Raw genomic sequence first — 14,046 nt, forward strand, 5'->3', positions numbered from 1 at the left:
GAACTGAAGGATTTGGAAGGATGCAATTTCCTTTGCTGCTTAACAGGGTCTGACTTAATTTTTCTTCCCAGACTTTGCTTGAGGTAAGATTAAGACTATGGGCAACTACAGAGAGGCTTAAAGTGTTTAAATCATACAGTTGCTGATTGAAATGTTAATGCTTTGGGAAGGGATTCAGTTTCATGAGTGGACCTTGAGGTCTTCCTCCTGCCTGCGGCTTCTCTAGTGGGGTGGAATGTTGCCCCGACCCCTTCCTATTGGCCCGGCGTGTTTGTCCAGGTGTCTGCCTCTTCCATAAAAGACGGGGATCGCTGGACCCAGCGCGTGTTTGGCAAGCGCTGCAGCAAAGAAAAATGACACAACGTGTTTATTTGGTGGTTTTACTTTTGTGTCTCGGATTAATGTGTCCTCTTGTAACTGGAATTTTTATGGACAAGCTTGCCACCAAGAAGCTGTGTGCTGATGACGACTGTGTCTGTAAGTAATTTTGCTCTACGTTTTGAGGACAAAATAGTCTCAAAAACGACGGCAGAGTTTGGATGCTGTAGCGCAAGGGAAACAACTCTGATTATTTAGCTCTGTTACATTTGAATTGTCAACTTTAAAAGCAGAGTGGGAGGGTTTATGTGGAATGTCACATGCAGTTTTACTGCAAAAAGGGGTTTGTAAAGGAAATTTTTCACTCAAGTGACAAGTAAGTGTAGAGAGAAGGATTGTAACTTCCACTATGATGAAATGCGACATTCTTAAGCTGTTACTCTGCTTACTGGAGAATAGATAAACGAATTCCTGAAGACTTATTAATTTCAGGATAACTTACTTTTATCTGTAGGAATAGTTTTACATGTGTGCATACAACCACAAACATTTATATTTCTCTCTCTAAAAGTACATATGTATTTAAATTTGTTCACCTCATTCTTTTTTTTTTTTTTTTAGATACCATTTCCCTTGCCAGAGCAGAAGAGGATTATAATGCTCCAGACTGCAGATTCATTAATATTAAAAAAGGGCAGTTGATTTATGTTTACTCAAAACTAGTGAAAGAAAAAGACTCTGGAGAATTCTGGGCTGGAAGCGTAAGAGGAGATTCTTACGTATATGAGCAAATGAGAAGTAGATTAATACGTGTTTCTGTGGATGCTAATGCTGAGTTATTGTGGATATTAAAGCAACGATTTAGTTTGCAAAGTGAATGTTTAAACTTAAACTGACTGAGAAGTTTTGGGGGGGTTGATTTTTATTAAATGTCTTCAGTAACTGTACAGTAATTATGAACTGAACCATAACAGAAGAGCTTAATGGTTCTTTTCTGTGGCTGTTTGCTGAAACTATGGAGGAAAAAGCTTTTATCACAGTTAGTCATAAAACTAGTCATAAATTTAAGGGAAGTGAAGATAAATATTAGCTGCATTTATTAAAAAATTCCAGATAAACTACAGGCAGTATTAATTTACTCCAGAAAAATGTCTGTGTGTATCAGAACTTGTGTTAATGGTTCATTTAATGTGCCAGCGAACTGGAAACTAGGAGATCTAAAACCAAAGAAAGAAACACTATTAGTAACTGCTTTTGACTAAATTATGAACTAGCTCAAACCAGATGAGGACTGTTTTAAGGTATCTAATTATACATCTCCTTGCTTAAAGGTTTACGGAGAACAGTATGAAGACCATATGGGGACAGTTGGTTATTTCCCTAGCAGTTTAGTCTCAGAACAACATGTCTATCAAGAAGCAAATAAGACTGTTCCTACAACGGTAAGGAATTTGCAAAAACCCAGCTGGCTACATAATTATACTTGGCTGTGTAATGCTAATTTGCTGTAAAAACAAATCATAATTGTGGCAGTTGATGGTAGCATATCGCAGATGCTTAGGGATCCAATCTTTGGGCCTTTATACGGCCGAATAGCCTCAATAAAATCCGTAACATAAGCTCTGATATTGCAGACATCACAAATGCTGCATTAAGGGCTTGATCCTATTAGAGTTTCTATTGATTTGAATAGTATTCCTTTAAGGCCACACAAGTTTTACCCAAAGCTTTCTTTTTTAGAATCTGGATATTGTGATGCATACTTTAGTAATGTGTACAAGTGCACTTTCTATTAATTGTATGTATAGCTGGACACTGTCATATGGAACTTCTGATTTACTGGAAGCATGCTTGCTTTCTTGTAACAAAGTTACTGGTACATCAAAAAGCTGAGTTTAAAAGCTTTTGAAAACATGTTAGTGTTCTGTGAATAAGTAGGCTGTATTTCTGAAAGGGTGATTGCCCCTGATTACGTACAGTAGTGTCTCATACACCACACAATTTGTAATTTTACTAAAGATCTGAAATGCTTCACAGAGGAGTGGAAGAGAAGGGTCCTTTCTCAGAGGCAGGTATGGTTTGGCTCACATCTAACACTGGTAGCTTATTTATGTGCTTAAAAACAAATTGAGTGGTAGGTTTACAGTAATTACCTTCATCAATATTGAATATTTAGCTATATGCTGTTTGAAGCATATGGCAAAATATGATTAGTGTGTCAATCTTGAAATCATATTTGGAGTCTTTCATCCTAGGTCCACATTATTAGATGGGTTTCATTAACACAGAGGAAATAAGTGAAAGGAAGAATTTTGTTTCATGTTAATAGTTGCTAGGATTTGTGTTATAATGTGTCAGACAGGTTTTATTTGAGGAAATACAAATGTCGTGTAAGTGATTGCTTTTCTTGATACTACATTAGGTTATTCTGAGTTTGGCCCAGAAGCATTCCAGCAATTAATTAGTCACAGAACATGAAAGAATCACTAAAATATGTTTCTAAGCTCTTTTCTCAACCATATGACAGCCAGTCTGCTTGCACGGCAAGCTGAACTGGAAGCAGAGGTAGGTTAAAGTGATATTTTTGCTTGCAGGCTGATTCGGGGTCCGGAATGGGCTGCTGTCAGACTGCAATGCAGAACTTTAATGGGAAAGTAATTTTCTTTTGCAAAACTCGCCTCACAGTTGTTTCACTCTTACTTCATATTCTTGCTAAGCAGGAACTTGAAGGGTCATACTGGCACATGCTTTTCCTCTCAGCTGTGTGTTGCAAATGTGACCTTAAGGATCTGGCTCTAAGTTCACGTTTAAAACAGTCTACAAGCACATCTTTACCAATCTGTGTATGGACATGCTGCTTGCTCCAGAAGTAGCCCTTAAAGGTGCTGTTTTATACAGGGCAAGTGTTGCATGCTGACATTGATGCCTCTAATGCCACCAGCTTTCCATCTGCCCATCAGAAGCTGGTCTCTTGCTCACAGCACTGTGACATTCCCCCAAGCCGCTAGCAATGATTTTACCTTGCTTTCCTGGCCTTGCATCTGCAAAGCCTGATACTGGTGTTATGATGGGTTCCCTTGGAAAGGGGTTGACGTTTGTATTGGGGGACCTGATGATGCCCAAATGTTAATGATTAATGAGCACATGGTGCCTGCTCCTCATGGAACCACTGGGTGACACACACAAATGGCATTGCATAGAGGAACAACTGATGGGGAAAAGTGGTATGCTGCACCGAAGAGAAGCCTGAAAGAGGACAGTATTCTGGGGGCCTCTGGGTTTCTGACCCTCCTTTTATTTTTATTTCTTTTTCCCCAAAAAGTAACTTTCACTGTTGGAGTCAATCAGGTACAAACCCTGATAATAAATGTTTCTGCCTGTGAACTTCTCTCAGCATCTTTTTGTGCAGCTCTGGGTAATCCATGCCTGTTGGTTGCTGTTTGAGCAATAAATCTTAGGAGACTTTTTTTTTCCCCTCAGTGCTACTACTTCTGAACCATTGAATCACACTGAATACAACAGACTCAACACAATAGACTCTGTGTACTACAAAGCAGTGTTGGATTGCCTGCCTTCTCTTGATCACTTAAAATTGGCCATTTGGTGGCCAAGATGAGAGTACTTTCATTACCAGTAAGCATCTGCTGTGAAACAGTTTCCTGTTCTGCTTCCAGTGGACAGCTATATGTGATGCGCTGGTCTAACATAAATGTCATACAGTTTGAGCACCACAGGATGGCAATTCCCTGCAGCAGAACCGAGATCTACATAATGGTATAAGATAATCGCAGGAAGTCAGATGAAAGCAATATGCTGTGGAAGTCTATCCCACACTGGAAGCTTTCAAGCAGAATACTGGCATTTATTTTCTAGTCACATTTCTCCATAGCAAGCGTGTTGCATAGCCTCAATCTAAGGCATCCTTTCCATGTTTGATTAGGAACTGTTTAAAGATAAAGAGTTACATAGGACTAATAAATCCAAGTATGGATGTAGGAATAGAAAACAAAAAAGGGAGATAAAGGAATCATTTGAAATTATGAGAGAAGGTAGTATTGCCTAATAAAAAATTTAAAAAATTTATGGCAGGAGCAGATCATCCCAGCTATGCAAAAGGAATCAAAAGACAAAAGACCTTTTTATTTTCCAGAACGCTTTGAGTACATTATGGTGTACTTTGAGTACATTTTTGTATATTCTGTATTTGCATCTATTCGTGTAGCTTTGGGGGGTGATAAAGGAACATGAATCCTTTAGTAATCTCAAAACATATTTCCTTTTAACTCTCTTTTTCAGGACATTGATTTCTTCTGTGAATAGTGCTGAAAGCATTCGGGCAATCTCTCGGCTGCTACCAGGGAAAGTTGACAGGAGGAAACATGGACACCTTCCCTGAACACACAGCCCTTCCTATAATAGATGTTTGTGCAACAAGTAGTTTTTCTTCAAAATGAGAAAGTTTTCATTTGAAGGGAGTGATTGCAGATGGGGAAATAGTCCCTCAGAGGATTTGTTTAGATATTTTTTACCTGCGTATACTTTGTTACTTGTTAATAAACCTAATAGACTTTGAATTACTATAAACCTGTGTGGTATAAATATGCTATGTATGGGATTAGATGCGCGGTCTTGACCTGCATTTTTCTGCTATAACCTTATACCTTGTATTAGATATTAAAAATACCTTCCTTAGGTGAGTCATATGTGGCTTGCTGGAATCAATGGTTTTTGTTGTAAGAGCCACTCAACAACGGAGAAATTGCTGCTAGTAACTGAATATGGGCTTTAGCAGTGTGTCAAAAAGAGTATCTTACCTGCTGTGTGTGCCAGGTCTGGGGCATGTTCAAACTTAAACTGGCTCAGAGCCTTGGGGTAAGGCTGAGGCTGGTGTCTGCCCAGGGCTTCCCCTGCCTGGGAGGCAGCACCGTGCCCAGCTGCTCCCCTGAGCACTGGTACAGAAGATGGGTAGCCTCTGCTTCGTTTCCAAGTAGGAGAACTGGTAGTATTCTGCTGATCCCTCTATGGCTCTACAGTCAGCCTGCCACTGCTGGGCTGCTTGTGTCATCGCACCTCACTGATGGAATTGGGTTGTCACCTGTTCGGCCCATGTGGGGAGCCATTGGGCTGAGCCTCCCAGGATGGGAGGTTGTGTCACTCAAAGTTAAACATGCCTGAGACTGAAAGTGGTGGTGGTATTTGGGCTCCATGCTGTCAGTTCAGCCTCAGAAAGTGAGTTCTTTAGGTAAAATTTCAACTTTCTGGAGAGGTTGAATGACAAAACGTTCTAGGACTAGCAATACTTGAATTTGTCAAAGGCCCTCAGCAGGGTCTGCTGTGAGCATAGTTACATTTTAACCAGAAAAGTGTATTTTTTTTTTGCTGGATTGTTCCTACTCAGCACAGTATTCCAGGATGAGAGGTGTTCTCAATTGTACACATTCATTTTACATAGACTTGATGGAAACTAACCCTACACCTGGGCACACATTAGAAGCTGCGAGTACCAGAAGAGTATGCGTGGTGGTAGGTGTTTGCAGACAACACACAAAATGCATGGAAGGGCACTGTGGATGTCATGAATGAAAATTGTGAGGTGAGGTTTAGCACTCGCTGTTGGAAAATAGGAGTTTTTCTTCCAATCATCATCTCAGATAATTGCTGACAGTTCTACCTGTATGTGTAAGAGGCAGATGTAAAAAGCTTTGTATGTGTTTCTCCACAAAGATACTGTCGTTTCCTCCTCCACTGCAGGAGCTCCAAGCCAGGAGAACTAGACTTTCTGTGGTATAAAGTGAGACCAGTGTTTTTAGTCCTTGATATGGTACTTTATCCTTAACCCATGTCCTTGTAAAGAAAAGCTTGCAGACATAACTACTTTCAGCTCCCGTTTGCTCCTTAACCAGGTTGTATGAGCTATGGATACTTCACAATAGCAAAACAACAGCTAGAAGAATACTTTCAGTGCAGGATGCATACAACAGGGAGTACTTACTCATACATTGTCCTTTTAGAGCTTGCACAAAGGGCAGCATTTGGAGTATTGGTGAAAAACAGCCTGCTATGACTTCTTTGGCAGTTACGGCAAGTCTGGGACCATTGTGACAGAATGTGGGCAGTATATATTTATTTATCTTTGCCTTTTTCCTGGCTGCCATGAGAGGCCCTGTTGTGCGGCGATCTCTCCGATGCAGAAAATAACTCAGCAGGCTTTCAAGGGCCATCAAAGTCTGTCTTTGCTACTTGAAAATCTAATTCTGAGGAAAAGTAAGATAAGGGTTCACTTTGTGGTATTCATAAAGCATCTGGATGTGAAGAAGCATTGTACTGGCAAAGCTACTCATCTACTGAATCCAAGTTCTTATATGCAACTGTTGGATGGTTTCCAATCTAATGAACATTTATAGCACCTTTTTGTCTGCACAGTGTCAGAGGTACTTGTTTTATACATCCACATTGTGTAAAACTGTCATCTCACAAGCACAGGGGACCTATGCTACAATCTGAACTCTGGTATGATAGTCTAGTTAAATTTATAGCTTTATTATGTGACTTATTGGCAGGATCCTTTTTTAAACTTGTCCACAGGAGAACTGTGACTCTATTCGTTAGTCACCAGGGATGTAATACAATGAATGCAGCAATTCCTGATCTTTACAGCCATTGCCTCTCTGAGGGCAATCTCTTCACTGTGTAAATGTTACACCAAGAAGGCAAGGGACAGTGTGTGTGTTCAGAAGCATGGGGATGTTGCAGTCTGACCTGGTCTTCTCACTCTAAAGAAGATGCACAATATGCCTCAGTTGTTATTCATTCACTTGAATTAAATTGCTGCTTGGTTTTATTTTCGGTGTGGCAATTTTCATTATTTTATCACAAATTTCACAATTAGCTTAAAATTCCCATTGCTAAGGCCTGATTATTAGAAGTGAAAAATGAGAATTTCCTAGTTTTAGAGGAAAGTAAGTTCCTATACTTCACAAATGAAGGGAAGCGTGACAACCTTTATCTTAACAGCACAAACACCAAAGGTGAACAAAACGGTCCTAGACAATGAAATCTGGGTGAAGCAGGGAAGGGAGAAATGGCAGGGGAGCACAGGATGTCTGTAGAAAACTTTTTGAGTGCTGCAGTTGGCAGTGCTATTAATGTGAAGTTGACAGTTAAAGATCAATAGTTTTGACACTGAACACAGATCTGCTTTCTGCGTTTCACGTTCTTTGATGATGCTTGTTTCAGAACAACACAGCTTGCCATTCAGACCCCTAAGTGTTCATGCTGTAGCGTACTTGGCTGAAATAAACAGGAACTGACTTTCAGGAGAAAGAGAGGAGAATCAATATTATGCTAGCATCCAGCAGAGGATGCTTTTGATTTTCTAGTTTCTTTCTTTTTCCCCCTACAGTGATTATTGCCCTTGCAGCTTCTTTCTAGAAATCACAGGGGTTTCACTGTTAAATGTTTTAGTAATATATACACAATACCTTGCGTGCAGCGTGTGCTATTTATATGACAAGATCTTATAGTCTGTCTCTGTTCACGGGGGAAATATATGCACAGCTTGATGTGTATTTTGGTTTTGCGTTTAAACAAGGCTGTGTAGGACTCTTGATGTGGCCTCGAACAGCACTTTTGATTTACGACCACATGGCATCTATTGGGCTGAAGATAGCATTAAGTTTTCAACCTTAGGTGGGGATTCAGAAGCTTTTAAATTAAACCTCTGTCTATTTTTCAGCAAGGTTGGGCTTTGAAGAAGTTATTACTCCTAAATCATTACCTGAAGTCAAAAGCTTGTAACTAAGGCAGCCTTCCGGCTGCAGCGGGACGGGGTCTGGGTTTGCTGGCGGGAGCAGCGCCGTTGGTGAGCGCAGGGTGACATCCAGCGGCGGCTCCTGCCTGGCTCCGGCAAGGGCTGTAGTAGCATCACAGGGACACCCCGCCCGGGAGGGCCCTCGGGGGTCTCCTGCCCAAAGCAGGGTCACACTGAAGCCACATCAGAGTGCTCACGGATTTGGCTAGTCCTGAAAACCTTGAGACTCTGGGTAACTTGTTCCTTAATTATGCTCATGATGAAAACGACTTACTTATCTAATGCCGCCCCTCTTTTTTTTTTTTTTTTTTTTTTTTTTTTTTTTTTTTCCCACAGAATCATCGAGGTTGGAAAATACCTTGAAGATCATCCAGTCCAACCATTAACCTCACAATGACCATTCTCCACTCCACTCCACCAGATCCCTCAGCGCTGGGTCAACCCGACTCTTTGACCCCTCCAGGGATGGGGACTCCACCCCTGCCCCGGGCAGCCCATTCCAATGCCCAACAACCCCTTCTGGAAAGAAATGATTCCTAATAGCCAGTCTAACCCTGCCCTGGTGCAGCTTGGGGCCATTCCCTCTTGTCCTGTCGCTTTCTACTAGGCTAAAGAGACTCACCCCCAGCTCTCTGCACCCTCCTTTCAGGTAGCTGTACAGGGCGATGAGGTCTCCCCTCAGCCTCCTCTTCTCCAGACTAAACCCCCCCAGTTCCCTCAGCTGCTCCCCATCAGACCTGTGCTCCAGACCCTGCACCAGCTCCGTTGCTCTTCTCTGGACACGCTCGAGACATTCAATGGCCTTTTTGTAGTGAGGGGCCCAAAACTGAACACAGGAATTGAGGTGCAGCCTCACCAGTGCCGAGTACAGGGGTAAGATCCCTTCCCTGTCCCTGCTGGCCACGCTATTGCTGATACAAGTTTTAATTTATGTCCATTGTCCCTTTTCCTCTACAGAGCACCTCAATAAAAAGCCCAGATCCACCTTCTTAATAAACCCCTTGTAGGCACTTGGGGACTGTTTTTGTGTCCCCCTGAAACCGTTTCTTTCCCAGGCTGAACAAGTCCAGCTCCCACAGCTTCTCCTCTCAGGGCTGGAGGCCCCGTCCCATCTCACTGTCTCTCTGCAGAACGTGCTCAAATTGCACAGCAGCAAGCCAGGTTTCTGATTGGGCTTGTTGGTAACAACAGCTGAGTTTATGAAGGATTCACACATGCTCATCTACTTCTTACTTGTGATGGCACTAACATTTTACACTGGAGATTTTTTCCTAATTGCATATACTGCTGTAAGATTCTTGTTATCTGTAGAAAATAAACATGCCTCAGGGCTCATGAAAGATGACAAGGAGTTCACACAGGGCTTTAGTGCAATGAAGACGTGTTCTTGTGACCACACCTTTGTCAGGCCAACGCACTGTGACAAGGAGAGCGCTGTGTGTTCCTGAGGCATGCTAGCCCTGTGCTATAGAGGCAGTGAGTGCACCAGGCACCTGTACCCACAGTGGGGTAGCATTACCACCATATTGGCCGCTTCTGTACAACAAACTTCAGCCACAGAAAACAGCAGGCAGGTGGTAGGTGCTGAGTTCCTTTCCATGTTGCAACTATGAGGGCTTTGGAGGAGTGGAAATGACATCCCAGGTGCCATGGTGCAGGGCTAATTGAAGCCCTGACTGGGATCAATGGGGGATGAACAACAGCTGCTATAAAAATCACCACCTTGGCAGGGTGAGAGGGAAATTGGGGGCTGTAAAGTCAGACTGAGGGAGGAAGTTAGGCTGGCATGTAGGGCAGAGGTAGAAGGAGGTGAAAAGTTGGGCTTTCTCATCTGAAATGGGATGGCCTGTGCTCTTCTGTTTTCTGACATGCACAGTACCTTATTTGAGCTGGCTGTTGTAAGAAGATACCTTTCTAATATGAATCTGAGATCTTTCATGACCTTGAGATTTAGGAACCACTGGTATGGAGTAGCCAGATAAGGAATAGAATAACTGGAGAATATTGTTGCTAACCTTGGGGCCTGAGCTGGTTCTTAAAAGAATGTCTGCTATTAAACTATTCCTGATCTATGTTTATTTACTGGAAATACCTGATTTAAGCTGAAAGATAGCTTGTCTTTCTTTCCTTTGCAAGAGAAAAGGAGAGATGCTTTATCATCCATTGTCTGACACTGACCTGTCTGTAGGGTTTTCTTCCCTTACAGCCTCCCACCCCTGTTTGGCTTGCTTGAACTGGTGTGGTATGGCTGTGTCACCAGCTCTCAGGGGTGACTGATGGGTTTGTGGTTTAGATGGCTTAGACTGATGGTTTTCAGGTTTAGAAATAGCTGTTTCTTCAGGGGTGGGTGGAAAAAAGTGCTTTGGGATGGATGAATAGTGTTATGTCAATACAAATCGCAGGGAACCAGTGTGAGGCTGATTGTTCTTTCTGCTCAGACTGAAATTACACTGCCAGGTCCTGAAAAGCAGGAGCTTGAAATATATGGTAGTAGATAAAACTCTGTAAGTATTTAGTAAACAACATTGCACATATATATACATAATACCTGAGTTTCTTATTGTCACTTAAACAAAGGTGTGAATGTCTCTGAAGAGTGTAAAATGCAAAGGTATACTTAGTCATGAATAAGTATGCAGACTGTAAAACTTGTCTTATCTGATAATGTGGTGAGAATGTAGCTTAAAGTCAGCTCTTCTGTCTATTGTAATGCTTGTTTTCATATACACCTTAGCAAAGGACTGCCTATGGTCAGGCCTTCAGACAGTGGCAGTGAGGTTAAGATTATTTTTTAGAGGGTTTCACCGAAGATTTTTTTTTCAGACGGGGGGAATTCACATAAAAGGGGAGTGGGCTCCACTACTGTATTTTTGCCACAAGAGTATATAAAAATGCTTAAGGAGCAGACTAAGTTTGGGGGTGTAGTACCCAACTCCAGTCGGATTAGATTTCTTCCCTCCCATATGGCATACCTTTTGAACAGCAGTGTGGAAGAAAAGAGCTGCTAGTCCATCTGCTAGTGGCTGTGTTGGAGTATAGCCCACACCAGTCAGTATTCTGTTATGAATCTACCGGTTTCAGTGATGTTTTGTTGGCTGGAGGTTGCTCAAGTCTCAGGCAGACTTTTTGGAAGCCAGAGGTGGAGAAATTCCTCTGTATATACAATAGCCCAGGAGGCTGGACACTCAGATGTGGTACAGGGAAATCCTATTTCTAATTCTTGGTGGCTAAAACTCTGATGAGTTGCATCCTACTTGTCCTCATTTCTGAAGGGGCAATTATTGGTGGCAGAAGGGGATGGTTCCCACTTCTGGTGCAGAACAGAGAAATTCCTCAGTAAAAAAGTTTCACAGGAGGAAAAACCTCCTAATTCCTTCTGAGTTCTAGTGGATTTTGAAAGTCTCTGTGTAGAGTGGAATGTGCATTAGCTGTTCCAATGAATGGGGTTTTTTTAGGTGGTGTAACTGCCAAGGCACTCTTGGGAACAGTTTTGTGCAAACTAAATACGGCTTGATGCCTGGGTTCTTCTTTAGGCAGTCTCCAACACTTTGAGCTAAAAAGGGTAAAATTGGTAGCACTGGTCTGGTGTAGAGTCAGGCTAGTTTAATATACTATACAGCATGTATTGATCATGATGCCAGCCAAAGCATTAAACTTCCTTGTATCTTTTTTGATACACAAATGACTCTCTGCAATATTCCACACTGTGCCTTGAAATGTCTAGAAGGAGATGTAATAGATAAATGATAAACTGTCTGCTTTAATGATGTCTGTAAATGTCCTCATCATTTTATATTGCCCCTTAAGAATAATAATTGTCAGTGATTCAAAAGGCAAGGCAGTTCTGAGAAGAGGGACGAAGTAATAATTCTTGGGGAAAGCTGAGAATAGAGGACTGTAGCAGTATGCAAAATGGAAAAGCAGAAGATTGCAAAGTCACTATGAGGTCTTTAATGTGTCATCCCACTACACTGTATAATGGGAACTGTAGAGTGTTGGTAAAACGTCTTCATTTGGGCTGTAACTCCTCAAGACTGTGCAAGTAGAGGGGTTAAGCAGTGCCTGGAGAATTAGACCTTACCCAAGTAGCAAAGATCGGTAATCATTTTTTAGTTCTGCTGTAGACCTGTTCTCATGTCTTTTGCTGTACAGTAAATCTGGCTGCTTACTGTCATGTTGCCTTTTCCCCTTGGCATATAACTCATCTTGCTAAAATTAGTCTTTTAGCCTGGGTTTTGTGGGAGGAGACAGTGGATGTTAGAACCTGGGTTTAGTTTTCAGGGGGCATGGGACATTTGGTTGCAAAGGTACAGTGGTAACGTTTGAAGTAATTCAGTCATGAGGGGTACTTTATCCACCATGGTCACAGTCTGAGAAAAGCTCTCTGTGAGATCACTGTTGTAACTCAGAGCAAGAACTGTGTTGTAAACAAAGGAGTGTACTAACAAGTAAAGTCTCCTGGCTCAAATCATGCCAGTGGGGCTGAAAGAACTGCGGACTGAAAGGAAGCAGTGAGACAGGGTAGAGGACAGAGGTAGAGAGGTGCCTGGAACCTCAAAAGATCAGAGAGAGGCAGACCTGACATGGGAGATGGCCCAAGAAGAGGGAACAAGGCACTGATGTTGCAGCTTGTGCATTCAAGAATCTTGTGTTAGGTGCCAGGTTCGTCTCCACACTCCCTGAATCAGAGCTGTGATGTCTTTGCATTTAGTAATTCTGCATGGATTCCTCTTTGAATAGAAGAATCTATTGGTTGCTTTGTGAAACTCATCCCAGCCATTTTAGCTTAATCTACTTAGTGTACCTGCCTAGTTTCACTTTCTGTGTTGCAGGGATACTCAGCATGCATCAGACTTAGTTACATCCACACACTGCAAAATCATGTTGTTCCAAACCATGGATGTGGCTTCTTAAAGCTGCTTGGTCATGTGAGTGTGACACTGTACCTGTACCTTACTACTGTAAATTAGTCCTATCTTTTAACTCAATAAATAGCTGTTGCAGCTCACCAGTGTTTTAACTCTAATGCTCACAGCTTGGTTCTAGCTAGCTCAAGGCTCTCCTCCTTATGCTGCTTTTTGCAGTGTAGACAAACTCGTGGATCTTGCTGTTAACTTGGAAGAAAAGGTCAGAGTGTTGTGGCCCAAGTGCTGTGCTTTTCAACAGGAAAAGCTGTGTGTGAAGAAGCAGCCTTATGTCAGTAAACCTAATCAATAGAGGCAAGATGGCAGAATCTCTGTCCCTAAAGCATTGCCACCACCTCCTTCCCTGGGGGACACATGGTTTTCTGCCAGAACAAGTTCAAAATTTTTTCTGTAGCTTGTGGTTTGTTTGTACTGTAGAATAGTAAGCAGATGCTACATATTCTTAAGGGTTTGAACTGCCACCTTTTGTTCCAATTACAGAGCTCTGTTCAAAACACTGTGGTTTTTTTGTTTGTTTGTTTGTTTTAAGGGTGAGAGAAAAGTGCAGAAGGAGCTAGCTATTCAAGGATACTCAGAACAGCCATGGCAAAAAAAATTAATAATTCTGTGGTTCAGGCTGTTGGTATTTGCAGCATACATGTATGTAAAATTTAAAGTCATAATATGCTGCTGAGAAAATTCTTCTGTTTAGCTAGTATTTTTGTTTGTGTGAGTTAGACATGTGTGGTGGTGCAATTCTTACCCCTCCCTGCCCTCCCTGTTGGGCTGCTTGGTGCCAGGTGTGATTCCATCCACATTTCCCCGAGCCATACACCAATCTATGGAGATAAGGACTGATAACCTTGAGGAGCCTGGCTCCTGCCCCCACCAATTGCTTGGAAAAGGTTATAATGGCCCATCATCTCCTGATGGCCTGACACACCTATGCCTGGGATGTGATCAGATGGAACAATAACAGGGTTGCATGTTCATCAAATTCTTGTGCAACAGCTG

The 14,046-nt window shown here is 42.1% G+C and overlaps 1 protein-coding gene across 1 annotated transcript; it reads left to right on the forward strand.

Moving 5' to 3' along the window:
• The first annotated feature begins 159 nt into the window (after nucleotides 1-159).
• On the forward strand, nucleotides 160-7,134 carry OTOR (otoraplin). Its single transcript, XM_074918621.1, has 4 exons — nucleotides 160-477; nucleotides 940-1,079; nucleotides 1,650-1,760; nucleotides 4,615-7,134. The coding sequence occupies exons 1-4, from the start codon at nucleotides 354-356 to the stop codon at nucleotides 4,636-4,638; spliced, it is 399 nt and encodes a 132-aa protein (XP_074774722.1). The 5' UTR covers nucleotides 160-353; the 3' UTR covers nucleotides 4,639-7,134.
• The last annotated feature ends 6,912 nt before the right edge of the window (nucleotides 7,135-14,046 follow it).

This window comes from Athene noctua, chromosome 1, assembly GCF_965140245.1.
Source record: "Athene noctua chromosome 1, bAthNoc1.hap1.1, whole genome shotgun sequence".
NCBI lineage: Eukaryota > Metazoa > Chordata > Aves > Strigiformes > Strigidae > Athene > Athene noctua.

Bases quoted from the DNA above. Each gene is read 5' to 3' on its own strand.
- OTOR (XM_074918621.1), top strand. From the start codon at position 354: ATGACACAACGTGTTTATTTGGTGGTTTTACTTTTGTGTCTCGGATTA. The intron at 1,080-1,649 runs GTAAGAGGAGAT...CCTTGCTTAAAG, and splicing joins GAGAATTCTGGGCTGGAAGC to GTTTACGGAGAACAGTATGA. The intron at 1,761-4,614 runs GTAAGGAATTTG...TCTCTTTTTCAG, and splicing joins ATAAGACTGTTCCTACAACG to GACATTGATTTCTTCTGTGA.